Source organism: Etheostoma cragini, chromosome 14 (assembly GCF_013103735.1).
Source record: "Etheostoma cragini isolate CJK2018 chromosome 14, CSU_Ecrag_1.0, whole genome shotgun sequence".
Lineage (NCBI taxonomy): Eukaryota > Metazoa > Chordata > Actinopteri > Perciformes > Percidae > Etheostoma > Etheostoma cragini.
In genome coordinates, this window is record NC_048420.1 from 557504 (window position 1) to 582142 (window position 24639).

The 24639-nt window shown below is 41.4% G+C and overlaps 3 protein-coding genes across 12 annotated transcripts in view; 2 read left to right on the forward strand and 1 right to left on the reverse strand.

Annotated features, from left to right (window-relative positions):
* Nucleotides 1-727: 727 nt before the first annotated feature.
* On the reverse strand, nucleotides 728-11680 carry si:dkey-222b8.4 (uncharacterized protein KIAA0895). 2 transcript variants are annotated; one of them, XM_034891902.1, is made up of 7 exons: nucleotides 11336-11680; nucleotides 9134-9804; nucleotides 4817-4960; nucleotides 3895-4027; nucleotides 3293-3598; nucleotides 3075-3172; nucleotides 728-1607 (listed from the first exon to the last, which is right to left on the reverse strand). In XM_034891902.1, the coding sequence occupies exons 1-7, from the start codon at nucleotides 11358-11360 to the stop codon at nucleotides 1449-1451; spliced, it is 1536 nt and encodes a 511-aa protein (XP_034747793.1). In that variant the 5' UTR covers nucleotides 11361-11680; the 3' UTR covers nucleotides 728-1448. The 2 variants fall into 2 exon arrangements, with proteins under 2 accessions (XP_034747793.1, XP_034747794.1); XM_034891903.1 differs by having other exon boundaries at nucleotides 729-1607; nucleotides 9134-9800; nucleotides 11336-11678.
* An 837-nt stretch (nucleotides 11681-12517) lies between these two features.
* anln (anillin, actin binding protein) overlaps nucleotides 12518-24639 on the forward strand; it is an 18794-nt gene continuing 6672 nt past the window's right edge. For 4 of the 9 annotated variants that reach the window (XM_034891881.1, XM_034891888.1, XM_034891887.1 and 1 more), the window contains exons 1-15: nucleotides 12518-12725; nucleotides 15468-15618; nucleotides 15730-16155; nucleotides 16666-16994; nucleotides 17964-18450; nucleotides 19269-19474; nucleotides 20124-20231; nucleotides 20346-20457; nucleotides 20933-21243; nucleotides 21711-21859; nucleotides 22054-22195; nucleotides 22392-22527; nucleotides 22950-23132; nucleotides 23945-24071; nucleotides 24359-24407. In XM_034891881.1, the coding sequence (XP_034747772.1) occupies nucleotides 12708-12725; nucleotides 15468-15618; nucleotides 15730-16155; nucleotides 16666-16994; nucleotides 17964-18450; nucleotides 19269-19474; nucleotides 20124-20231; nucleotides 20346-20457; nucleotides 20933-21243; nucleotides 21711-21859; nucleotides 22054-22195; nucleotides 22392-22527; nucleotides 22950-23132; nucleotides 23945-24071; nucleotides 24359-24407 (2934 nt within the window). In that variant the 5' untranslated portion in view covers nucleotides 12518-12707. The remainder of the gene's footprint in view (nucleotides 12726-15467; nucleotides 15619-15729; nucleotides 16156-16665; nucleotides 16995-17963; nucleotides 18451-19268; nucleotides 19475-20123; nucleotides 20232-20345; nucleotides 20458-20932; nucleotides 21244-21710; nucleotides 21860-22053; nucleotides 22196-22391; nucleotides 22528-22949; nucleotides 23133-23944; nucleotides 24072-24358; nucleotides 24408-24639) is intronic. The other 5 variants (XM_034891883.1, XM_034891884.1, XM_034891885.1 and 2 more) reach the window with 5 other exon arrangements.
* Nucleotides 14826-24639, forward strand: part of asns (asparagine synthetase) — a 30968-nt gene continuing 21154 nt past the window's right edge. The window contains exon 1 of the mRNA XM_034891893.1: nucleotides 14826-14838. The gene's annotated coding sequence lies outside the window, so the exon portion shown is untranslated. The remainder of the gene's footprint in view (nucleotides 14839-24639) is intronic.

Consider the following 24639-nt stretch of genomic DNA (forward strand, 5'->3'; position numbering starts at 1 on the left):
GGGGGGGATAGAGATGTTTGTGGATTTGTTGGCATCTGTTGCTCCAGATTGATATGTGTTATGAACTTTATTTATTTTTTTATTACTAAATTGAGCTTGAGCTTTTAAAAAAACAATGGTGGGTACAAATAATTCATGACAAAATCTGATAGTCACGGGTACCCGTCGTTGTTCCGTCCAATCACAGTGACGTTGATGTAAGGTAGTATTTGTATTTCAAAAGTTGTCAAAGAGCTTATCCAGATTTTTCCATCCCATGTTAATTCCAAAAGAAATTGTCACGTCACTTCTCGGATGGTTTAGGTGATCCATGAATAAATACCAAGAAACATAGTTTGTCCACCACAGAGCACTGACATTAAGTGATGTTATTTAACTGTAAAATATATTATTTAACCGTTAAAATAATCGAAAGATGTGGCAGGCGTTTTATTTTAAGCATTGTTGGGCAATAATTCCATAATATTCTTTCAGCATATTGTAATTCTAGTGGTCAGAGAGAAAACAAGACTTCTCCATCTCCTCTTGGCTGTGTGCAGGCGTTAACGGGAGAATATAGCCTATCAACGGCCATTCAAGAGAAAGAGAGCACTCGTGTGTGTGTGTGTGTGTGTGTGTGTGTGTGTGTGTGTGTGTGTGTGTGTGTGTGTGTGTGTGTGTGTGTGTGTGTGTGTGTGTGTGTGTGTGTGTGTGTGTGTGTGTGTGTGTGTGTGTGTGTGTGTGTGTGTGTGTGTGTGTGTGTGTGTGTGACAAAGAGGGAGAGCTGGAGCTAACGCAACAAACCTGCTCTTCAACTCACTTGTGAGCGAGGTGGCGTCCCGTTTGGATCTCTGGGAAGTGAGATCCCAGAATGCACCTTATCGCTATAGACGCTGCCTATGTTTGTTCATGTGGTGCGTTTACGTAAAAAAAAAAATAGTCTCATATCTATTTAAGCCTGTACAAATCTACGCTCAGTTAGGCTCTAACTTAGGCCATCATGAGATATTGAATCTCTCTTTTAAAAACTATAATCTACAAAGAATATGTTCATCAAAACACTCCCAAACCTACAACTGGGCATCGAACTACAAACTAAACTGTTTATCAGAGATTGTCAAGTAAAAAAAAAGTGCTTGGTAAATGTTATATGAATTCATTATCAAATGAATTGATGAATTGCTGAGCAATCATGGTATTGTATTGGCACTGGTAAAAAACAACCTACATCCGGGCCTAAACACAACACCGTACCGTATCAGAGGATCAATTACTGGGCTAGAACATATTTCTAATTCCATGTCTGTCTGACACAACTCTACACTACATGCAACACAGCATGCTGCACAAATCCCACACTCTGCTACCATGCGTGGTGATGGAGTTAAGGCATGCGGGCCGTGGCTGGCAGGGTTGGGACAGCTTTTATTCAGCTGTGATCAGGTTTGAAAAGGGGGAGCGCAGCGGGCTCAGATGATGGCTTTGAGCTCCTCGTCAGTCAGCTGGTTGACCGCCATGATTTTCGCCAGTTGCTCGGCGTACCGCGCCTGGTCCTGCATGAAGTGTGGGATGCGGACGTTCTCCATCTGAGCCAGGGCTTTCAGGCGGTCCACGTCTTCAAAGGACACCTGGGCCCACAGGAAAAGTAGAAGGGACAGAATGAGGACACAGCCATGCTCGCAGCAGCACTCTGTCTCTTAGGGCTGGGCAATATATAAAATAGATTTAGTGATATGAAACTAGATATCGTCTTGGATTCTCAATATTGTTATCTAAAATGACGCCTGAGGTGGCTTTTTGTAATTGTTGTCAATGAGAGTGAAGTGTTTGGCTTGCTGCTTTCGCGTCATTTTTTCTGTTGTTGCAGGAGTGTACTGAATCCCCAAAAATAAAAATGACTCGGCTGAAAAAAGACAAAATAAATAAAAATGCCGCCATTTAGCTCCACAGCAAAATAAAGGCTGTCAGAGGACAGGTAGGATTCAACGGTTGCCTTGAAAAAATAACAAAAGGACAGCTGGTCTGATCGGGAGTCTTGCACAAGAAAGGCAGCGCACCTCGCATTTTGCAATCTGTAAACAAGCTCTGTCTGATTGCACCCTTAGTGTTTTGTTTGGATATAGTTTTAGTCTGAAGGTGAAGTTCTTGATTTCCAAATGGATGCACGCTCCTACCTGTATGGTCGTGACCGAAAGATCCAGGTAAACATCCAAACGTCTGCTTGTATTTTTCCCATTGAAAGGAGTTGTGGTTGAGGTACTGTACATGTGGTTCGGGCATTTGATTAGAAAGCCTGCTCTTAATGAGACACACCTCTGTATAGGGTGGTAATAGGGCTGTTGGAACGATTCAGGACGTCAAATAGAATACGAATAGTAAAAAAATCAATACTTATCGAATGCTGAATTTACTATTTGAATGTTTTGGCTTACATTAGCAATTCTGACCCTTCTGGCGTTGGCCTACCTGCATGTGAAAACAAAATGTTTTTGTCACATTGAGTGCGCAACACCAGGCACCGTGAGATCTTAGGGCTCAGAGCTACGGTGGAGATCGGGTAGAGAGGGGGTGACAGGCTGTTGCTGGGAATCAGTCTGGTTTGCCACATGAAATTGTATGAGGCACAATTCCAGTGAAATGTTATCCCATCAACTCCTCCTGAGTCATCATTTTAGTGGAACACATCGCAGTACATATGACAGACATTTGCAAGGGTCTGCAAGTCCAAAGGGTGGACGTTTGGATGCAGCCGGTGATTAGTGAACATAAGATAACACTTTATGGTACGTCCGCATGGAAATCTGTCTTGCAAACCAAGCTCCAACCAGTAAAAAGACAACACAACAACAAAATGAAGACAAAAGATGAAAGCATATAAGGCATCATTTAAACATAAGTAATTAATATGATGGGGGCCCAGCCCTGCTTGAATTTGTTGTTGTAAACCATGTGTAGCAATATATAATAATATTGAGGAGGTGACACATTGTGATGCATCAGGATATCGAATCGATTAGTATCGCTGACAGGATCATTGCAATCAAATCGTGAGACCACAATCACGGCACCAACATGTGACAGTTGAGCTGCCTTACCTTTCCTAGAGCCATCAGCAGGGGGAAGTTGATCTTGTCTCTGTATCTCAGGATCTTCAGGATGCCATCCAGGTAGACCTGGTCTTTACTGAAGCACCCTGCCATGCCAGATATGAGAAAAGTAGACCAACAGAAATTTAACAAGTAAGAATTTTAAAAAGCTAACTGCAAACTCTCTCTCTTTTGAATCTTAAACCCTTATATGGTGACATGGAGACCTGGCTGTGCTGTATCGGTCTGGCCCCTCTTGGCCCGGACGCAGTAGTCCCAGCGGGTGTTGGGGTCCTGGACAAAGCGTCCCAGATTGTGGAAGAGCTGAGAGAAGGACATGTGGTTGGCCTGGTAGACGGTGTAGTAGAGCAGGGCGGCGCGCCACAGTGTGGGGTCTTTCCTGAATAGGACACTGTGGATGCTGGCCAGGCCCTCCTCTGTGGGGTTTAGAGGCTTCAGGTTGTGCTTCTTCCTACCTGCGCTGCTGCTCCATGGCTGGTGACAGTTGTTTATGCCACGAAAATAATGTGTGCCTGGTGGACAGAGACAAGGACTTTTTATATCATTGTATTCAGGTTTAATTTCAAGCCACCTTTATTACTAGCAACATCACTTAGAGCCATGAATTGGTCAATACCAATTACACTTAATCTTTCAGTAATATATACTGGATCACCGCTAATCAGACCTGTGATTAGAGAGGTTAATTACTTCTGATGAACTTCATTACAGATCAAATTGAAATGATTTTCCATTTAGCTGGTGACCTCCAGGATGCCCACATTAAAAACATAAAACACAAGCCCTGTATGGGAGCTACTGTACCCACTAATCTCATGCCTCAGCATGCCTTCCAGCCAGTACTCTCGGGCAGTGGAGATGTTGATGGTCAGTGTGGGTCTGCTGTTCACCACCGTCATGGAGGCCCTGGACAGGAGGTCGTCTGTTACCTGGACTACGATCTATCAACAGAATTTAACATTGTATTTTTACTACAAAATTGGAAAAGCTGTTGCATGGCTATTGTGTTAACCGTGGTCAGTGGTGGTTCTACATTGAATTACACCCCAGGCAAGACCCCCTTCGAGACTGCCCTACTGAGTGATTGATACTAATGACGGCAAGGCCAGAGACCTCAAATATGACTTGATCAACTTTAGTTTTGAAAAGCTCCTATGTGCTTGAGCCACAGTGACTGGCAGAGTAAGTGCAATCCTGAGAGCAGTCCAAAAGTTGGGGCAGATCTCCTTATCGTGCATAACAGTAATAGTCTCAAGGAGGCTCATGGTCGCCTTGTCCGGACCATTCCAGTCGGGAGACACAGAGGTGAACTGTGGGTTTTCTCCCTTGTATATTCTTTCCACTGTCTAGTATGTCTAACCCCATCAAGACTTTACCACGTATACACAAGGTGTGTGTATGGTATAATGTGTTCAGTGGGACATTAACAACCTGATGATGTAACATGTATTTGTTGAAGGTTACAAAAACGCAGCTCAGCACAATAAAAACTGCAGGATGACTTCAGTGGTGTGGTGGTCTTGCTTTTTCCTGAAGCTCATTCACATTGATACCCTGCTGACTGCTGCTCTGCAATGATGTGCAAATCCAGCATGCTAAAGAGCCACAGAAAAATACCGGGCTCCAAATTACAGTCTTTGATGACTTTTTAACTGTATGTCAAATGCTCTAGAGAGGGAATGCTCAGAATTACGTTTGTGTGTTTGTCATTGTGTTGCCTGTCCTCTTACCTCCCCCAAGCAGCCTTCCTTCTCCATGTATTTCTTGACGTTGTGCCAGATACGACTCTTGTTAAGGAGGTTGCCCCCCGTGGTCTGCTCAAAGTTCTCATAGCTGCCATATCGCAGCAGGGCAAGCTCCATGATGTGCACTGCCTGCAAGAGACGACAAAGTCATAAAAGTTGATATGACTAATGACTGTCTTTGACATCTTCTGTTATTGATGCTTTGCATATGCAGTACTAGGCAATTTGGCAATAGGCTAACAAAACAAACACAAACCGTTAGATAATGAGAGAGATATTACACAAATCACCAGTTAGTCAAACAAATTGTTTAGAAAAAAAACAAAAGCAAACTGTATTTTTTATTCTTATTATTATGGGAAGTACTATGGGGTTCCCCAAGGTTCTATACTTGGTCGAATGTTTTTCTATATTTATACTGTATGTTGCTGTTGGGTCTCATTAAAATAATAAATACAAAATCTCCTTTCACTGGTACTTTAAGTTCGACAAGCATGGAAATGTGAAGCAAATGTGGAGAGCTCCAAGGGCCCATAGTCAAAGGGTGAAAGCTGGTCAAAGAGTTCTTTTGTTGTTTATCATAGTTTTGCATTTAGTTATTACATCATTTTCTTTTGGTAATGTTTTTTTTTCTTCAGTTAATTATTTTCTTTGGCTGGGCTTTGCACTGGAAATTATGGTTGTACCTTGTACAACCATACATTCAATTAATATGCAAGCCCACTGTATACTACTGACCTACTGTGTACTTCACCTTAAGAGGAAAACATTGTACTATCGCATTTACCTGACAGAGATATGTTATTGGTTATGATGCAGATTTGGATTTTACTCACAAAATATTACAATTAAAATGTGAAGCAATCACAGGCATTTGAAATTTTATTTTTAAAATACTGAATCTAATCCGATTTCCACTAAATGATACAGACACCGTTTTTAAATAACCTCAAACCTAATGTGGCATTTTGTTTTGTAATGACTTGTTAATAATCAGCCAACATATCAGTTTCTGCAATAAGCTTATAGCCTGGAAATGTGTCTAGCTCTCCTAATAATAACAATAAACTGAATGGCCGGATGTTGCTTGGCACCAGAAAACTCTAAAAGTGATGTTGAAGAAGCAGGTTAATATGTTGGAGTACCATGCAGAAAAAAAGAAGGCATGTACTAACATATAGTTTCCTGAAGAAAACTAAATTAAGTTGACACAAAAAGACTTATCATAAGTCACTGTTATCATAACTGATATGGATTCATTATCCATAATGTTATGTTTCTTTAGGAAAGTGTGCACTTAATGGACATGAACTACTTCTTTTCACAGTAGTGAAAGTTGCTGTTGAGTTGGACTTTCTCTTGGTTACGCTTGCTTTTTAAGAGGCAGGTCTTGTTTTACTCTTAGGTTTTGAATCATGTCCAGTGTGTAGAGAGGAATCCTTGCCACTATTCTTTCCTCATACTAATTTTTATCTTTAATGTTATTGAAGTTGTGCTTCTGTATAGCTCTAGCTTACAGTCCTGCTGTACATTAAATTAATTTGTGGCAATCCTTTCACAGTTAAATGCAGTAAGAAAACACAACTAAGACAGAATCCAGGAAGAAACAACAAAAGTTTCCTACACAAAGGATAATTTTACTGTATTTGCAGTTGAACTCACTCGCTCTTTCTTTGTCCTACTGTCTGTGTACTTGTGTTAGTAAAAGAGCCTGCAACAGAACACCACAGGGTTGTTTTCCAGTTTAATAGAGGGGACTGATTTGTAAAAGGAATTTAAATTCTTGGTCTTGAAAACACTGTGTGTGATTCTCCTACAGCTTCAGTGTTTCTCAGTTAGTCATGACATGCTCTCACCTCTCCCTTTCCATTTGTTTGCATCCTGTCCCAGAAATGGCTGTTACTAACTTAGTTCTGGGGAGTTTACTCCCCGGAGTCCTTATGTTTTCTTTTGGCCCAGCATAATTCCTTGGATTAGGATGGCAGCTGTCGCTGTGGTCCTGCTGTTCTCCCTGCTCTGCGATGCCCAGCTGTGTCCTGCTGCATCCTGCTGAACCCTGCGTCCCGCTACGTCCACCTATTCCTCGCCACTGTTGCACTAATTGCTTGCTCTTGAAGGAATTACAAGAATTGTTGGAGCTTTGTAAATTATAGAGTGTGGTCTAGACCTACTCTATCTGTAAAGTGTCTCGAGATAACTTTTGTTATGATTTGATACTATAAATAAAATTGAATTGAAAAAAGTTAGCTATATCAGTATAACATAATGTAACGTTTCCACGCCAATAAGCCAAGCGTTGTGTGTGAACTGATATTTAGGTTAATGTTGAAGATCTACAGGTTGTGTTTGGCTCAATATGTGTTGGGCTCTGTCTACCCGCCCTGCCCTCCGGACTCTGACCCACACACAGACCTGCACAAGCACAGCTGCTTCGCTGCTTCATAGCACAGCGGAGAAAGGACTGCGATTTTACTTCAGGTCTTACTCACCGGTGGGCAAACCCACACCAAATGTTTAAAACAATCATGACTACTGTTAGCAATGCAGCGACGGCGCACATTGAGCTCAGGCCCGGTCACAGGAGGGGTAGAGTACATGCAGCAGGGCTAGGGGGCATTTCATTGGTTCTTTCCACGAGGTAGTGATTGGTGGCCATTTTTACAGGATTACAGCAGACAAAGTTGACGGATCTTTTTTGCTCCTTTTCTAGTGAGTGATCTATTGCTGTTGGGTGTAAAGACCATGTCAAACAATATACTGTATATAAAAAGTGTAAGAGTTTAATGTTGATTTAAGACACCAACTGAGTCAGTTATTAATGAATCTTCCATTGTTTGCTGGACAAAGTCTTGCATCTGTATCCTGAACAACTTCATTCCACTTTTACTTAGACAACAGACTCCCACTGCATCAGCTCTGATCGGCCCTGACGCTAAACTGCATTAACAGCAAGTCTCTGTTATCCCACCAGCCAGCTTGACTGCTGGCTTGGCGAGGTTGCTGATCTCAAACCAGCCAGCTCAGCACCAACCTCATGCACTACGGACAATGTTGTAGATAGGTGTGATGAATGACACGTCACTGCCTCTCACCAAAGTTGGATGACTTTTGCACATACTGAGTGTACTTTCTTTTTCTCAAGGATGTTTTGGATGCTGAGTTTCTCTATCCCATTTTTTTACCTTTTTAACTTGTACATATATTATTTTATTGCATTTACCTTTTCGTTAACAATCTTATTCTTTTACATAATTTTATTCACTTTCTTGTTTTTTGTTATTTTCATTCATTGTATAATGATCATAATCATAAAGCCTATGCGCTTTTGCAACACATTTCAAATGTCTTGGACACAATTCAATTTCTTTTTGTTTTAATTCACTTTTTGAGAATTAAAACAACCAAACATTTTGCACACCAAATCTTAAATGATCTTAAATTGTTTCCATGAACAAAGATTTAGTTTGGAAGAAATTGCAGTATTTCTTTACACTACTGTATGCAGTAGTGTGTATGTAATGCACTGTGGACTCAATTTTTGATGAACTATAAAATATGAAGACTTTTCTGAAGATGAAGTTGCACAAATGTGTTGTCATCTGAAACAAACGTGGGATTAGAGGTTTAAGTGTTGCACCCTGTACCCTGTACAGCTGATTTGTTATGAATTTTTAAAGTTTACAATTTCAGATGGCTGTTGTAGCGCCACCATCAGGACAATTACAACACAAATCACACTGAATACATTTAGCATAAGACTGGGCTTATGTTCACAGTTTGGTGAGTTGCAAAGGAACAAGAAGAAGAAGAAATGATACAGGATTCGCTACTCGGCCCCTAACAATGAATTGAAAGACCCGTAAATTATTTAAAAGGCTTTGGGAAACTGCAGACACCTCCTTTTGTATTGCACAGAGTCATTTGATTTATTGTTATACCGTGTGTACATTAAAGGACATGTTGTCAGTGTCCTCAATGGATGGCTTTATCCATACATAACACATAATGGGTGCCCAGATAGCTCAGTTGGTAGAGAGGGCACCCATATGAAGAGGTTTGCTCCTCGACACAGCAGGTCTGCGTTTGACTCCGGCCTGCAGCCCTTTGCTGCATGTCATCCCCCCCCCCCCTTTTATGTCTTCATCTGTCCTGTCAAATAAACGCCTAAAATGCCCCAAAATAATTGTATTAAGCATTTCATAAAAGGTAATTTGTTGCAGATGTCATTGCTCTCACCCAACAAACAATTCCAACCCAATTGGTGTAATTATTCAATTATACCAAACCCAAACGTACCCTTACCTGTGTCAGGAAGCGATCTGAGGCATTGTTATGTCGTGCCAGGACAAGTGGAGAAACTGGGTTGCTGTATGCAAATTGTGGATTATAGCTGAAGTCAGACTTGAAAAACTTGGCCTTCTCTTTCTCAACATTAGACGGCTTTATGGCTGTAAGGATGCAGAGCTTCTTGGCATCACCCACTTCCCGTGTGAGTGCTGCTTTGTGTAACGAGGGGAGTTTAGTGCGTGGTGAATTGGGGATGCACATCTTCCTGAGCTGCGGAACTGTACGAGGGATCAGGCCCATGCTGCTTCCCACTACTGCGATGTTTCGTGCTGGTTTAGACAGATTGGAATTGCCTGAGAGAACAAGATTTGTCTGTGCAGGTTTACCACTACCTTCTGCTGCACGCAACTTTTTAGGAGCCATGCCTGGGCGGTTTCTTCTACTAATTGTGGCGCCACATTTCACCAATGTTTTTGGCCTTTTGTATGGGGAGTGCTTCTGACTCTTCTTATCCTCCTCCTCAGCCTGCAGCAGGACGTTGTGGCTACTGGAGCCAGTGCTGAAGAGGTCTTTGAGGACACTGGAAGAAACCTTCTCCAGGTATATTTGGCTTGAGCTCAGTGCTTTGTCAGCAGAGTTTAAAAGGTGCTTTTTGGACATTTCCACTTCTGGCCAGTGGAGTCTTTCTGAAAAGAAGTATGATGAGAGACCATTAAGGAAGACAGTGAATCTGTTTGCTGCTTACTTAAGAATCACCTTCACATGCCTTGATGTAGTAATCCTCTTATCAAGGCAGGGTAAAATTAGATCTATTCCTATGCCAAGCTAAAAAAAAATAAAAACAAGGTAATAATAAATATAAATACCATAACTTGTGTGATGAACATTGCTTTAAGATATGCTAAGATAAGAACTGGTATCTTTCCAGCTACCGATCCACACTCCGTCATTTGGTCCTTACGGGAACTTGACACCAACTCCCTATGGAGTGAGCTACTGCCACCCCAAATTACCAAGAATTACCTCTTCTGAAGAGTCCATCATGTTTTTCTAATCCTCTGTTTCCTCCTTGGCTACTAGCAACTGCTTGGAGGGGGGTGTTTGCACTGTCACGGAAGACTTGTATCATATGGATATGCCAACAGTTTTGTTGTCATTACTAAGAATTCCTCATGGGGGAGACAGAAACTACACACTATAGCTTTAAGTAAATGTTTACATGATTACAGTGTATGTAAAAAAAGTAGCAACTTTTTTTCTTCTTTTTTACAGTCATGATGATGATGTAATCTGACTCAAATAAACCTCAGTCAGTTTCATGAGTCAGTATCCTGATATCACAGAGGATTTTTTCTTATACTGTGTCTCCAGAGACCGGCAGTGAAGCAGTCAGAGTGCAGGGCTTTGCAATTCCCAATAAGATGACCTGGAACATCAGCGCAGTGAGAGCAGGCTCTCTCTCTGTTTGGACGGGAGCACTGAGGCAGAATCCATGCAACCACTGGCAGTACAAACTAATGACCTCAACAGCACAGTAATGATCGGAAGAGGGACAAGGACAAATTGGAGCTTCACTGGCTTGCTCAGCCACCAAATCAAATACTATTATATAATACATCTACTATTACCTAATACATGTAATATGATAGGCTGTTATCACATCATTCTGTAGGCAAAGAAGTAACCAAGCCACAAGTCCTACCCGACTGGATACTGGGTGTGTGAACGTTATTTTGGACATTGTCATGCCAGTTACCATATCAAATCAAATTCGTAAACTTGAATGTAAATAGTCCAACTGCACAACAGAAATTAAATCAATGCAAGTGTCTCCATCTCATCCATCACCATTAATCAAAATATCAAAGCACTAGTGTTAATTGAAAGCATATGATTAGCAAAAATCTGCATTTAATTGCATATGCATCTTTACAAAACAAAAATACAGTAAGTTAAGCACTTTTACAGGCAATTATATTATTAACGGAGATTAATAAATCTTTCTTAAAATAAATTCAATTTAGTTTAGCTAGGTGTGTTAATATTTCCCTTCTTTATAATAATACGTGTATGAGGTCGACAGAGTACTGGACCCCACAATTCAATAACAAGCTGCTACATAAGTAGGTAGTTATGTTACATTTTTATCAAGTTTATCAGTGAAGAATTATTACAAGAAAATAAGTGAAACACCAGGAAAATGCAACACGAACGTACCTGTAACGTTAATTGACTCCAGCATCCTCTTTTCAGGGCTATATAACGTTAAACCTAAACTAGCAGTGCTGTTCGAAGAATACAAACGTTAGCTAACGTTACTTAAAGCTAACTAGCAAAGGTAACCTAGCTTAATTAGCCGGCTAATATTGGCCAAATACAAACCCGACGATTTACGAAGCGAGTTACTGAGTTAATGACTTACGATACATATTACGTGACACGCAGAAATAATGATATATATTATATTATTATAATATATTTAAAGTATCCAAGGCTAGCAGCTGAGCTGACATAACCGTGCAGCCAACACTGAGCCCCAGTCAGACTGGTAGAGCTGTCTGTGGTCTGATCTGTTACCATGGTTTCGTTGATACGCAATAGCTTCACATGGGAAATGAAGTCCCGCTAAGAATGGGTTGAGTGAGACACTTCTGAAAAATATGTCAGGGTTTAGTTTTAAATAGTCGGAGATGAATTAATGATCCAGAAATGATTGTCAGTGGATTCGATATCTCCTATTCAACAGTCGAGTATAGACGCCATTATTGTCTTACATGGTGGTTGCAGGTTTTACAATTACAAAATAAAAACTTGTAAAAATTACTCGAGTTAAATTGTTTTGAAGGCAAACGTGTAGCTACTTATAATTCAAATATGTGGAAAAAAATGACATTGCCATGACATTTTAACACAGAAACTGACCTTTTACTAATTAAATACAACATAAGGCTATATTGCATGTTTGACATGCAGATACTAACAAATGATTCAGTTCACACTGACATTAATGTGTCATTTCTAGCAAATGATTATTTAGAGTTAACGCAGGATGTGGACAATACGTATGTAAATGTGTGTTATCCATGTTTGCAGATCACATTGCAGGAAGAGAAACAATTTAATACAACGTGTACTAGTCAGCGTAAGTTTAAAATGCATTTCTTAGTATTTGTATGGCAGAACGGTTCCGACCCAGAAGACACAGACTAATAAACAGCTAATTAATAAAAATGTAAAAGTATACGAGATTGGACGTGTTTTCCAGCCTGGGCGGTGCCTTGCTGGAACGTGGCATGTACACTCAGGCTGCGATTGGCTGTGCAAGTGTGAAGCACGGCTTGTTGATTCTGATTGGTTGTCAAGGACTTCGTTGACAGTTAGATTATGCGCAGTAGGTCCAGCGCTGAAATTCAAATTTGAACAGTTGTTTTGTTGTGCAGAGAGAAGCAGGAACCGAAAAAAGCGAAGAGAAGCTGAGAGACACACTACCTGCCTCGCCTTAGTCCTGTTTTTGTACACTAAGTGTTTACAACACTTGTAAAATACAACGTTGATTTGATAATTCTCGATTCGGGATAAACTGTCTAAAATGGATCCGTTTACTGAGGTAAGTCAGCGAGCTAACGTAAGCTTAACTAGCTAGCTAGCTAACGCCATATGTAGGGTTAGCTAACTGTCCTAACGTTGTTAAAGTAGCGGCGTTAACGTTAACTGCTAGCTTAATGTTAACCTAACGTTACATTTCCTATTGTTTTAGACCGTCTTAGTTATGGCAGGAGACCAACTTGTTCAACTACTTCTATAGTACTTAACTTAGCTAACGTTACCAAAACCGAATTGCATTCTACTAACGCTAGCGAATAATGTCACGTGTTGTTTCTTTGTCATGTCAGTTGTCAGCAACTACACATCTGAAATAAAAAATAACAACTAACAGTTAGCTGGTAACGTAGTCTTCTACATGTGTAGTTTTCTACATCTTGGACTCGTTGTCAGCAGTTAAGTAAGGTTAATATAGCCAGGCCCCGGGCTGGCCATGCAGTAACACCCATATCGATGTACTTTAGAAATTCACTCAGCCAAACGCACACCACTATCCTTATAACGTATCGTCACATTCAAACGGATTTGTCTCCATTTAAGGCAACGTTAGGTGTCAGCACTGGAAATTCTCCAGCACTCCAACCATTGCTTGATTTTCTCTCTATGCCTTGATGCACTCATGCTCATGTTACAAGCTAAAACTAGAAATGATTCATGTTGAGTATAACATTTCTTGTTGCTCCAATGTCCTGGCCAGTATGGTTTGGAATTTCAAATCCAGGAACTATAAGTGGGAGTGGCTCAGTCATGTGGAATGCTGCAAAATGGGACCAAGTTTTCCACTCTGCCTGGAGAAATGGTGAAGGCGGTGCTGCAGCAGGAATGTGTTTGGGCTTGAACAGTTAACGTACAGCACAGTAAATCAGATTGTGTGACACGTCCAAGGGAAGGGAAGGGAATGTCATGGAAAGAAAACAGGGCAAGCAAAACGAGCCCTTCATTTATCTCGGGTTAAGAAGGACTGTTTTGTGTGTCGTGGGTGTTGTCTGTTTAAGTAGCCCATATATAGAAATACACTGCTATGCCTTGTTCAACACAGTGGCAGTTACAGTAGGACTGTCCTTGACTAAAGAAATTCTAAGTTGTCTAACACTTGCATGATTAGTTTATTTTATTTTGACACAAAAATGATAAACATAATCATGCAAAAGCATGACTTTAAGTCTTGTTTTAACCACAGATTTGCTGATGAATTTCTTTGAATAGAAGTCATTAAGCATGAAGGAGATAAATCATGAATACAGAGTAAGAGGGGGCAGGCATAATTTACAGATCCAGCAGTTATTTCGAAAGCTGGGGAATCAGGATGTTTTGACCTATATGAAAAAGCCAGAGATTAATTCCTAAGTCTCACACCAACAAGTGTGATTATAAAAAAAAAAGGCCCAGACTCTGATATTCAACATGGACAGATTCTGTTGAAGATCACTTTCCATGGCACCGTTTGGCATCCCTTCACATTTATGTCAGGTTAGGAAATGGTGGGAACAAACTCTTCAATTGAAACCCACTGAATTGCTAGTCCTTTTAACTTTTTTTCTTTCAACAGAGAGCGCCATCTGTTGAGCTCAGAAAATATAACTGTGGTTTGTGAAAGCTTCATTTGACCATTACTAGTATATATCGCCCATATTTAGTCTCGCGTTGCCAGACTTACCTCCACAGTGCTGCGGAGCAAAGGTCTGTTGAAGGTCTTTGCTCTATATCATAAAGTAAATTAACAAATGTAACCACTTGATGCTTTACATCATTCTAATGTTGCAGTGGTTGTGTTGGCGGGTGAAAGTCAACGCTGAACTACAACTTGACACACATGAGACAAGTGATCTTCTCATCTCACTCAGAAAGAAAGTGTATAAGCATTCTCTCCAAAAACACCATTCCTTTAGGACATTAAGAAGATTTCATCTTGTTGAACACCTACAAGTTGTTTGTTTGAACTAGTGATAGGCCGAAACGCCGCTGCTGTGTTTGCAGATAGTTTTTTCCCGGCATTATTTATAGACGGGCGCCCGGCGGCAGCTCTGGAGACGCTGCCGTTCACGTGCAGAGCGTGCACTGCCCCTCCACCACTAGCAGAGTTGCTTCTGTGTTTTTGTTTTATTCTTTTTAAAGAAGTGGCAGATCAGATTCCAAAAAACAATCCATTGTGGCAGGGTTTTAAATCAATTGTTTCATCTAATTGTTCTTACTTGTTCTACCTCATCTGTTTTTCGATTTGTTAATAATTTTTTATTTATATATATATATATATATATATATATATATATATATATACACACACTACTATTTTTTTTTTATTCTTATGATGTAAATTGAGGGAGCAGTATTGGCTCAAAAAATCGTCAGCCCTCATCGGGCATCGGCTAAGGCCTCGGCACTCAAACAAATCCATATCGGTCAACCCCTAATTTGTACTGTCAAATCTTTTCAGCTGTTTCTGTTGATGGTTGTGAGGATAAACCCATAGTTTTTATTATAGCTTTGATAAAAACACTTGTTCTGAACACACAGAGGATGGACATAGTAAAAGCAACACCTGGGCAAACATGTAATGCAATACAATAGCCCTGATATCTTTGTTCAACTTATAATGTTACATAACAGTCAGTTCTTTGTTAATGTAGTTACTTTATTTGGAGGTGGTATTGTATTGTCCCATCTGATGTTGATTTTCTTCTGTCCATCCTTTATATACGGTAAAGCAGTCATTGGAGTAACAATGCAACTGTTTTTGTTGAATCAGAAACTGTTGGAGCGGACCCGGGCTCGCAGAGAAAACCTGCAGAAGAAAATGGCGGAGAGACCAAATGCAGCAAACAGACAGATGGTCAAGAGGCTCAGAGAGCCGCTGGCTGACACCAACAGTGTGATGAGTGAGCCAGCCATTGACAAAGGTAGGAATACCACATTTGTTGGATTGCTGTCTGCTGGGACTTGTCATGCCAGTTTGAATAGTGAGCTGCAGCTCTACTCTTTGTTCATGTTTCTTCTTCACTTCCTCCCAGTTCCACAGGTGTCCTCTAAGCCCTCGCCCTCCAAGCGCAGGTGCTCAGAGGAAAATGTAGCCGGCGCGGAAAACCAGGAGCCAGCGATGACACGAAATGGGGCTCCTATGCTCTCGGATCCTCCCACAGACAGGAAACCCCCGGCGGGGCCTGCTAGCGTTCGACCTTCCTCCTCCCTGGAAAAGACTGCTAACCGGCATGTTGTTCAGTCTCAGCCAGGGCAGCAGAAAGTTCCAGAGCCAGAGAAGATGGCTGTCACCCTTGCTCCTAATCCTCCAAGCAGCAGAGAAGTAGAGGCAGTGCCTGCCAGCTCAGCCCTACAGAGTAACAAGGAGGAGCTGGTGGAAGACTCGGCTCCATCTGCTGCTGGCATGAAGTCTCGTCTGCAGAGGCTGGCACAACAGAGAAAGTATTGGGATGGAGATGGTAAGAATATTTAGTGGTTTGAACTATAGATTGAGAAAAGTTACAGTGGAATACTTCACTTTTAAAGCTGGTTCACTAGTTACTTCTGTTATTTTACTACAATACTTATTCCTTATTCCAGTGCTGTGCTCACTCCACATAAAACACGTGCAAACATTACATAATTTCCCAAAAACTCAACAGGGAACAATGAGGGTAAAACAGCATCACAGATGTGTTTTAACCACAGAGTTTATTGTTTTACAAAAAACTGAATATTATCCCGTTTGTAACTGTAAGGCTACCAACATTGTTTCAACTGACTTTACCAGTTCAGATGACTCGCTCAACTGTCCTGCTGCTACAGACGTGAACTAACCACAGTCAGTTCCCTCGTCCATGGACTCACAGCAGTGCGCCGCTGCAGTTCATGGTGCTACGCCGAATGATTCACACAATGAAAATGTTGCGTTATTTTTATCCATTCCTCATATGTCCCTGCCTAAATCTAACATATTGCCACCCTTTCAGACACCCCTGACGCAGTTCCAGACTGCAACCCCCTGTCCCTGATGCAGAGGCAAGCTGAGGTCACACCAGCTTCTGTCCCCATCGTTTCCTCGGGAGCTCCGGTAGGGAGAAGAGGCAGACTCGCCAACCTCGCCGCCACCATCGGATCCTGGGAAGACGACCTTAGCCATGCTAATATTCCCAACGCAACTGCAAAAGAGAAGCCCGCTGCAGCTGTTCCCAAGTTTCCAGTCCGAGATGCTCCTGTGGCTGCCAGCACTAAACCAAGTGCTGCAGGCCATGTGGCAGCCAGTTCAACTGCAAGCTGCAGGTCTACACCCAGCTCTCAGGTAGATATTTTCTTCTTCAGCATAACCCAATATGTCTGTCTGACCGATGTTATACAAGACTGCTTTTTTAAATCTAATCTGCCGGATCTGAAACGAAGACCCTAAAAAGAATTAAATATGCTGATAGTGCTTTGTTACTTTGCTCACAAGATGCTAAATGACTTGTATTACTGTAATTACTGTAGTAATTACCTGAAGAGCTGCAACAATAAGTAAATCTCAAAAGAAAATATGCCAAAAATTAGGTTCTCAGCTGTCAGGATTTACTGGTTTTCTTTACGATGCATGATGGTAAACCGATTATATTTAAGTTTTGGGTTGTTGGTCTGACAAAACCAGACAGTTGAAGGCATTGACTTGCACTGTTGGAAAAACATCCTTGGAATATTCACTGTTTCAATGTTGTGACATATTTTAGACCAGTCAATTATTTTTGGATTAATCAAGGAACTAATCCGCAGACGAATCAATAATAAGTACAATTGCAGTCCTAACTACATGGTCACCGTATTAGGCCATGCAAGGCGGACAGTGAGAGACAAGGCTTCCCCTCTATTAGTTTCACTGTGGTAACTGTGTTTGCACATCAAGGTCTCGATGCAGAGGGCTCTTTGCTGCAACGATAACTGATGCAACATGCCCCTGCCACTGCAGCAGCTGGCATGTTTCTTTTTTTGTTCTGCATATTCAGTCAGACCGGTAGATGCTAGATGGGATCCACTAGACGTGTCAACGTCAAAGGACGTGCTTTGTGGCTTGCGTTATTCTGCCGCTGATTGGCTTACCCTGGTATTCTTACCCTAACCAATCCCCACTCTCCATGCCTACACCTAACTATTGTACGTAGACCATTCTAGCAGATGCAATTTAGGATCTACCAGTCAAACCCCTAGACCACCAGGACTCCTCAACCTATGTTGTTTTGGAATATGCTTTATAAATAAAAGGAACTATTGTATGTCTTTTTGGCAGGCTTTGAATGCTCCAGCGAAGCCGGGCCGAGTGTTTGACCAAAGCCCTCAGGACGCTGACATTCCTGCAGCCAGACCAGCACTTAAGCCAGTATCCAGTCCCCAAAAGAGCTCAATCCAGGGAACAGCCATCCCCTCCAGTCCCCAGAAGAGCTCCATCCAGGGAACAGCCATCCCCTCCAGTCCCCAGAAGAGCTCCATCCAGGGAACAGCCATCCCCTCCAGTCCCCAGAAGAGCTCCATCCAGGGAACAGCCTTCCCCTCCAGTCCCCAGAAGAGCTCCATCCAGGGAACAGCCTTCCCCTCCAGTCCCCAGAAGGCCGGCCCCTCCTCCCCAGCATCAGTGCCTCAAAGCCCCATGAAAAGCCAGGCCCTCTCCAGGGGTCTCATCTCCACCTCCAGCCCCCACAAGCCAGAACTCCGTGCCAGGCCCACCACTGCCGGCCCCTCTGGTCCTCAGGAAAAGGTCGCTGCTGGAACACCTGGTGAGTAATGTGGCACTTCATTTTGGAATTATTTTATTAAATTCAATACGGTGTGATAAGCCAGTTCTTCACTGTCACCTTTTTGCACAGTGGGTGAAGTTTATTTATTAAGACTTTTCACAGATAGAATTCACAAGGTGCTTCACAATAAATTAAAATACAAAGAATAAAAGACATAAGAATACAAAGGAAAACACACGCACATTAAATCAGCCATAGAAACGCTTGTCTAACTAGACCAGTTTGAATAGCAAAGTCTTCAACTGCTTTTTAAAATAATAAGAGAATAAGAATTTATAATATTATCATCATTATTATTATTATTATTATTATTATTATTATTATATAGTGCCCTGTCGGAGTTACGTACTTTAGGTTGTAGTCTTAATGGTTAGATATCATGCTGTTAATATAAAAATGACATGACAATAGTTCAGTTCATGGTATTTCACGTCAGCGTAAGAGTAGAAAATAGATCCACACAAAAATTCAAGGAACTAAAAATTCTTTTCAATGTCTATATGATTTAAATAATAGACACAGCCTGTTTTTAAATCTTGTAGCTACGACTGCTTATGAAATCTTTTGCCCTTATTAATCAGTTGTTGTTCAGTCATACCCTGAGCACCTTCCTGAGTGTTTTTGTTGTTGTTTTGATCCGACCTGTTTATGGAGAGAATTACCAACTTTTACTAACTTTGACTTCTGTTGGTTGTTTTTTTTAGCTAGATTTATTAAGTATGTGGTGATGCAGTCACTCTCCTCCATATGGATGAAAGAAAGAACAGTGTATATTTCTTTTTCCTCCTCCCCAACAGGTGTAAAATCTTTTCTGGAGCGTTTTGGCGAGCGGTGCCAGGAGCGTACCAACCAGAGCTCCCCAGCAGGGGGCCCGACCCATGCCAAGAGTCCCACTGTAACTCCATCAGCAGTCACACCAAACACCCGGCTGCTACAGGAGAGGCTCCGAGCTGCCCAGGCTGCAAGCACCACCACCGCTGATCTCGCCCAAAGACAGAAGCTGGTAGAGTAATGTTGGACATACTATTATGTAGAGCTGCACAATTAATCACAAAATTTGTTAAGGGCAAAATGCGTCTCACCATTCTGAAAGTATTGTGGTGCTGGTGAGATGTCACGGCCTACAAATCCTATTCTGCAGACTAAATAAAAAATCTTTTTGGTAAAAATCTTTGCAAAAAAAAATCACAATGTAATCATTTTCAAATGAGAATAATGATGCAAAAATCATCATTACCTCCACAAAAACTGACATTGCAATGTTTTCTTTCTTGCTACATATAAATTGCGAAAAGTAATTTTTAAAAGATGACAAATAGCTCTATTTGGTAATAATTCTCAACTATCTCTGTGATTTTGACTAACGTCACACACACTGCCAACATGGATACCTGTCTTAAAGGGGAAGGGTCGGACGGTAATAATCATGTAAAAGGAGAACCGTGAAAGTTTACTTTTATATCAAGCAGCAAAAAAGGATTAGCGTCAACATTGTAACGTCCTGCCGTGTGACTATAGCACATGCGCACATTGCGATGGCGATGCTAAAATACAATATCGTTCAGCCGTAATTATTATTATCTTATTTTTGCAATCATTTTGTTTCTTATAGCAATAGTAAAATGAGATTTAAATCAATCCCATCATTTCAGGAGCGTGAGTCTGAGCTGGCTCAGATTCGCAGTCGCTTCCAGAAGGGGAACAATATGTGGAAGAACAAAGATGAAGCGGCACAAACCCACAAAAATGCAAATGTCAAGGTTAGCCAACAAGCACTGGACACAGAAATGCCAAATTTGTGTTTGACATCTCACAATACAGATATGCTTTTGTAGCAAATGCCAGGCTATATCTAATAGAAGGGTGCTTTTCAGGAACAGCTTGACGAGCCAGTGGAGGCTGAAGTTGCCCCATGTGAGCCACAGAATGAACATGCAGCTCCCTCTACTGAGAGTACAGATACACCCACAAAGTGCACTCCTCCAGGTATTCAACAATATTTCCTTTAGAGTTTGGATATTTAGATCTGGTTGTGTACAGGTGTCTAAGTGATCTTACTGACATTGGCAGCTATTTCATTCATTAGGCTCTCTTGACTTGAAGAAAGTTTAGGGCAGTGTCCTCGTTTAGGATTGAGGGGTGTAACCATACGTTAATGAGAATTATTCCGTTTCTGTTGGTATCGGAGGGCAATTGGACCAGCGGCACTACCAGTCGGTGTTTTCTCCTTGCAGCTCAGGTTCTAGGAGGCTTCCCCGCGCTGGCCATTTCTCCCCACGCTGTAGTTCTTAAGTAGCAGAGCACAATTAGAGCTGTGCCAATATGAGACTCAATATTGGAGAGAACTGCAAGCTTTTTTTCATACTATGTCCCTAACCCAGGTAGACAGTTTGAACATTGCTAAATTGTGTGGATAATAAGGGGAAATCTAATGTTTTCTAACACAGACTGTGTTAAATAGCTGGTCATAGGTTGATGGTCTCGCCTCCAACCTCAACATCCAGTCCTCTGAAGGTGGTCGGCCATACTGGAGAGAAAACAAGTGATGAAACCCCAGAAGAAGATGAGGAGGAGGTGGTCAAAGAGAAAGAGATGAACGTGGACCAGTCCATCAACTCTGCAATTATCAACGAGCTGTTTGATGGCGCCCTGGAGCAAAGTGATGATGATGATGATGAGGAAGATGCTTTAAATATCTCCTCCATGTCGCTCCTCACTCCACTAGCAGAGACTGTGGCTGCTGTGGTGAAAAGTCCAGAACGAAGAATGATGGTGGGTAGAGCTGGAACAATTCTAAATGTGGCTGTACAATTTATTGTCTCAGAAATAATTGTGATTAACAATGTAAATGTCTCTATCATTACAATTTAAAAACGGTCATATTATTCTGTATTTTGAATGGATCCCAGGATCTATTGGTCACTGTAATGTGACCCAGATAATGTAATGCACCTCTTCATTATCATAAGACATTGATTTTTTTTACTTAAATTAACATAAAATCAACAATTACTATGAACAGTAATACCCCTCAGGACCTTAGATAATGCTAGCAATTAATTGCGATTAAACAACGAAATGACAATAATGTGCAAATGAATTGATTAGACAAGAGTGCAATACTTGTTACAAGCCTAATAGTAGGTAGTACAGACACGAGGTCTGTGTACCACTTACATTTACTTACTCTGTGAGTCAAGAAACCCCTTAACAGGATTTTGTTGAAATCCTTTGAATAGACATCGACTCCGGCCACCTCATTCATCGTGGAGAGCAACACTCCGGAGAAGGTTTCCAAACCAACCAAGTTCCAGAGAGCTAACGTGATGAGGGGGGCATCTTCAGACAGTGTTGAGGCCTTCAGCGAGGACCCCAAATTGCCTTATAGGTAAGTGCTCCCAATTTTATTATTTACCACCTCATATATTTTAAATGGTATTTTTTCCTTTAATCTATGTATTTGACTGTATTTTATTTTGTTGTGACTGGTGCATGCGAAAGGTGTGTCATTGGCTGTCGACGCTGTTGCAGTACGTGTGTATCTTATATGCATCTGTTTGGTTCTGTGTGTGTGTGTGCTAGCATTGATGCATATAGGTCCACCAGGGTGAAAGAGACCGAGAGACCCAACACGAAACAGGTGATTGTGAGAAAGGAGGATGTTTCTAACAGAGCGGAGGAACCCAGAGGAGCAAGTCTCTTTAGCATCAAACAGAAGATGAAGGTTGGGAATGAATTTCTTTTTTTTCTCTTTTTTTTTTTTAACTTTGATTCATGACAGATTACAGTATGAGTGTGCCGTTTTTATGGGAACTCTGTTATGCATTTGGTTTTTCTATATTTTTTTTTGGGGGGGGGGGGCAATGGTGTCAAACATCTTAGAAGGTAAGCTTAAAGCTTTTTGTTGTACATTTCTGTAGATTCTGACAAATGAGCTGAACCTGCAACAGACAGTCATTCATCAGGCCAGTCAGGCACTCAACTGCTGCACAGATGAAGAGCACGGCAAAGGATCGCAGGTGGAGGCTGAGGCAGAGAGGCTGCTGCTGGTGGCAAGTGAGTTCATCCACACCATAGAGGAATACTATGCATACCCATGCTAGGCACACTTGCATGGGATTTTAGAAATGATTAAGCTGTATTTATAGAATTAAATAAAACTACAACCCTTTTATCATATTTTTCTTTATTCAAATTTCAAAAGGTACCCATGGTTTATTTTGGGGTCTATACTTAAAAAAACGGTCTAATATGAATGAATAGAAATCCACATACAAGATTTGAGTCCACACAATCATGCTAAAGCTAATGCATTCTACCTGCCGCTTATAGACGTCTGCCTTAAATAAATAAATAAATAAATAAAGCCATAACACACCACCACTACAGCCCGTCTGTAAATGTTTTAAAGCCCCTATATTTAGGATTTGACGACTTCTAGGGGTAGTGTCGAAGCTTGACTTTCTGTCCTTTCTTAGCGGAGAGGAGGGAAGCGTTGAAGGCGGAGCTGGACCGTCTGAAAGGAGACCCAACAGGCCAGAAAAAGGCCTCTGTGGCCCCAGAACCTATGAGCATGGCGGCCTCCAAGGGCTCCGTCACCCTGCAGGAGTTGCGCCTGCCTCTCAAGGCAGACTTTGTTTGCTCCATTTCCAACAAGCCAGGTAGGCTCAAAACGCATTCAACCACAGTTCAGTGGTTCAAAGCAACACCCCACCACATTATCTGGTTGTCACTAATGCTCAAGTTGTATATCACCGTTTCGTGTTATGCCCAGTTCAGACCTAAGAGTCACAATGAGACAAGTTAAAACTTACATTTTCTTGCAACCACGGTCTGCAACGTTCTGAAACCTGCCAGTTTACACCAATGAGACAAGACATATCATCTCCATAGCAACGACTCTTAGTACTTCCGTTCTAGCTTCCAACTCTGAGGCTCTGTTTGTAGCTAGATGAATCATTTTCTGAAACTAAATATGAATGTGGATAACGTTAGCGAAAGTATGCAGTGCTTGCTACAGTTGCATTTCTAGTGAGGAATCGGCAAAATGTTAGGTTTATGTGAGAAACTGCTTAGTTCTAATGCCGCTCCCTCTCTTTAGTGACTTTGGCTTGCTCGACCACATAGCGTGCTTGTGGGGCATCTGTTTGTAACAAAGAAATAAAATGTATTATGGATAGTTTATCTTGACCAGCAGACTTCTGTATTGGTGTATTGGCTGGATGAGAGGTGGCATCAGTTACATTCTAAAACCAGCCACTGGCAACTTGACCAGCCGAGTCGCATGCAACGCCATCATTTGGCCTGAGACGAGCCGGTTACTCTCGCCGCAACGTTCTAAACCGCTTTGGTCTCATCGCTAATCTTTGGTCTGAACTGGGCTGTAAGTGTGGCTTTAAATAGACTGGCAGTGACATTAGTGTTAGGAATTAAAGTAAGGAAAACTACAAGCCCTTCTCTTTTCTCTCTTCAGAGGCCACCAAACATTCGTTCTTCGTAATGATTCGGGCTGGAGCAGAGAACACGGTGGCCACGCCCTTAGCCAGCACACACCGCGGCCTCAGTGGGGACACGCTGGCTTTCCCCACCAAGTTCACCATGTCAGTCCTGCACTCCTGCTCAGGAGAACACACATGATATTTTTTATTATTACTATTATTATTTGTGATTCAGACATTTATGTTTGCAGTTGACAGATGATGTTTAGTGTGTTTTGTTAGATAAATACATATTCAACACATTCAATTTAATCAGTCTTTATTGAACAGAAATGTTTTTAGTACAAAAACACAGTTTGGGTTATTCAAATCAATATTTTGATCAGATTCTATACTGGTGTACTTGAATTATGTCGATCAAGATTGTTCCTCTTCCTCGTCCCTTTCAGATCGGATGTCTCCAGTGACTTTGGAATTGATATAGAGGTCTATTGCTTGGTGAGTTAACAGATGCCAAAAAACGATGCTCTGACCACATATGCACTGTATTCACTGTTTTAATTTCAAGTCTTCCATTTTGTAACAGCAGCCGTGATATTCCCTTAGGCAATCATTTCCCCTGTTCCCCAGCCTTAAGAGCACATATAAAAAAAAATCTGCAATTTCTTTACAGATCTGTTGATTTCATGATTTCTTTATTTTTTTAATGCGCTGATGAAAGACAGAACGA